Source organism: Cotesia glomerata, unplaced genomic scaffold (assembly GCF_020080835.1).
Source record: "Cotesia glomerata isolate CgM1 unplaced genomic scaffold, MPM_Cglom_v2.3 scaffold_280, whole genome shotgun sequence".
Lineage (NCBI taxonomy): Eukaryota > Metazoa > Arthropoda > Insecta > Hymenoptera > Braconidae > Cotesia > Cotesia glomerata.
Window position 1 is genome coordinate 2,622 of NW_025403330.1, and position 2,377 is coordinate 4,998.

Here is a 2,377-nt window from a genome sequence, read left to right on the forward strand (position 1 = left end):
TCAACTCTACACTTAAAAAATTTTTTGCAACGATAAAAGTTAAAAATTTTCTAAGTCCAGTTTTTTAATTATAAAATTTTTGCTATCATAAAAATATTATATGTTCTAAAAAATAAAAAGATGGAAACAACCTACAGACCCTCGAGGTAGGCTCTTTAGGCTCAAAATACAATTTTAAACTGTGATTTTGACCTCAACAGCCTATTTTTAGGCCGATGAGGGTGAAAATACAGTTTTAAATTTCCTTGCAAACCCAACAACAAAAGAAAGGAGGCTCAATAGGCTCAAATCATTTTTTTAATTTTGACTCGGGATCACACAGGTCTTTTTTTTCAGTTAACCTTTAGTCCCTTTGAATTGTGGCAGTAAGTTTTCCATCACACAATAGGGGTGCAAATTACTTTACAGCCATACTATCTAATAGTTTGGGGTAAGATGGCTACTTTTTATAGACTTATGAGCTACATCAAATCAATCATTGAAATGTTTTTTTTTTTTGTTTTTTTTCCCCTATTAAAAACAAAAATTCAAATGTCTACATGAAAAAGTATAAATTATTTCTTAAAATACAACAATGAATTTGTAAACTAAATAAAATCGTCGGATATTTACAGTATGAATTATTTTGATGGGAAAATAAAATATTCCAGATAGTTTCTATAAAAATTTTTATTCAAGTAATTTTGTTAACCTCATTGAATCTATTGAATTTTGTTCACGTCTTAAGTCTACTTAGACTCTAAGCTGTTTGAACAAATTGCAAGTTTAAGATTCTTTATTTTACTCAATTGTTCATAAAATTTGTCTAAATATAATTACACTTTAATATATCTACGTAGTATTTTCAAACGATATGCTTATAAAACTTATAAAATGATGTCGCTTATTTTTATAACAAATCAATTTTCTATTCTTCAAATAATACGTCTCAAAAAATAAAACATACTTAAAGTAAATGGAATTATAAAAAAAAATATTATACTTATTTGATAAAAATGGCAATGTCAAGATTCATGTTTGAGTATAACTTTTAAATCATCTGGCAGTGTTCGAGTAATATCATTCAAACGTTCGCTAAGTCTTACTCGCACTGCTTGAGTAGTCGGTATATCTTCACTATGACTTATTTCTAATTTTTGCCGAATTTTTAAAATCATGTCAATAATTTCTACTTCTTGTTTATCTTGGACCCATGTTTTTAGATCCTAAAAATTTTCATTAATTCTGAATTAATGAATTGAAAATAATAAAATAAATAAACGTTATTTAAGTTTAGTTTTACCGCATGAGATAAAGCTTCGAGCTGTAATGCTTGTAATTTATGAGTAAGTTCTGAGTATCGTAAATTAAACCATCCTGAAAAATTTGGTGTTCGGAAAAATCTTTTGTACAATCCAGCCCAATCTCCTTTAATCCCTATGGTTAATTGAGGCCCAGCAGTACTAACTGTAGCCAAAAAATCCTCTGGATTGAATAATTGAGGTATGGGAGTAGCCTAGTTAATAATTACAAATAAGTAATAAATGTATTTACTAAGTATATTCTAAATTTTTCTGTTTTTAAATAGTTTATGCACTTAAAACCCTTTATATAAGTTCAAAGTAAACTACATGAACATTTTCAGTCAAATTAGGTTTGTTTATAAAACTTAATTTATCGAGCCTAGTACTTTTGCATGAGGAGAACATGGCTTGGGAAATTAATTTTGAAATGAGATTAAATAAATATATAAATGGTATTTCTTTGAAAGTGAATAAGAACATTTACTTATAATATGTGAACGTATAGTAGACGAGACAAAAAAAAATCTGATTAAAGGGAATGCATGAGATTATTATCAATAATAAAGAGAGTTTTGCGCAGAATTATTAAATTTCTGAGTATATAATGCTCAAAAAAATATTATAAATTGTGTTTTAAAGACGTTTATGCGTTACGTTAAAGTAAAGTTGAGTTCTAACTTTTTACGAAATTTCTTAGTAAGTTGAGAAAAATTTTTAAATATATCAATAATTTACCTATTTTTTATTTATCCTAAAATATTTTTTAGGCATTTATTGTATAATATCAGTAGATATATGTTAGTCGTTAATTTGACATCCATTTTTATGTTTATTTCAAATTTGGCAATATCGTCATTTTTATCCATTTAATTAGCTGCATGTTAAAGTGAACTTTTTGACAAATTCAACATTTAACCTATACTATGTTTTGACGCTCAGTGTGTTTATACATATTTATGTTGTGAGCGCCGTTGCTTATTTTCATTCCAATAAATAAACCAAAATAGTTTGAATTATATATAATAAAACAATTAATCATTAATTTAAACGATCGTCAACAATAATTTTTTAATGCAATTATATAAGTTACGTGA

General features: G+C 26.3%; 1 protein-coding gene across 1 annotated transcript; it reads right to left on the reverse strand.

The window, feature by feature from the left end:
* Positions 1–651: 651 nt before the first annotated feature.
* Positions 652–1,495, reverse strand: LOC123274279 (protein DENND6A-like; the record flags this gene model as incomplete). The annotated part of the gene is given in 2 exon segments (XM_044741841.1): positions 652–1,205; positions 1,283–1,495. Coding segments are annotated over 2 exon segments (414 nt in total), but the record flags the coding sequence as incomplete, so codon positions are not given.
* Between the last annotated feature and the right edge of the window lie 882 nt (positions 1,496–2,377).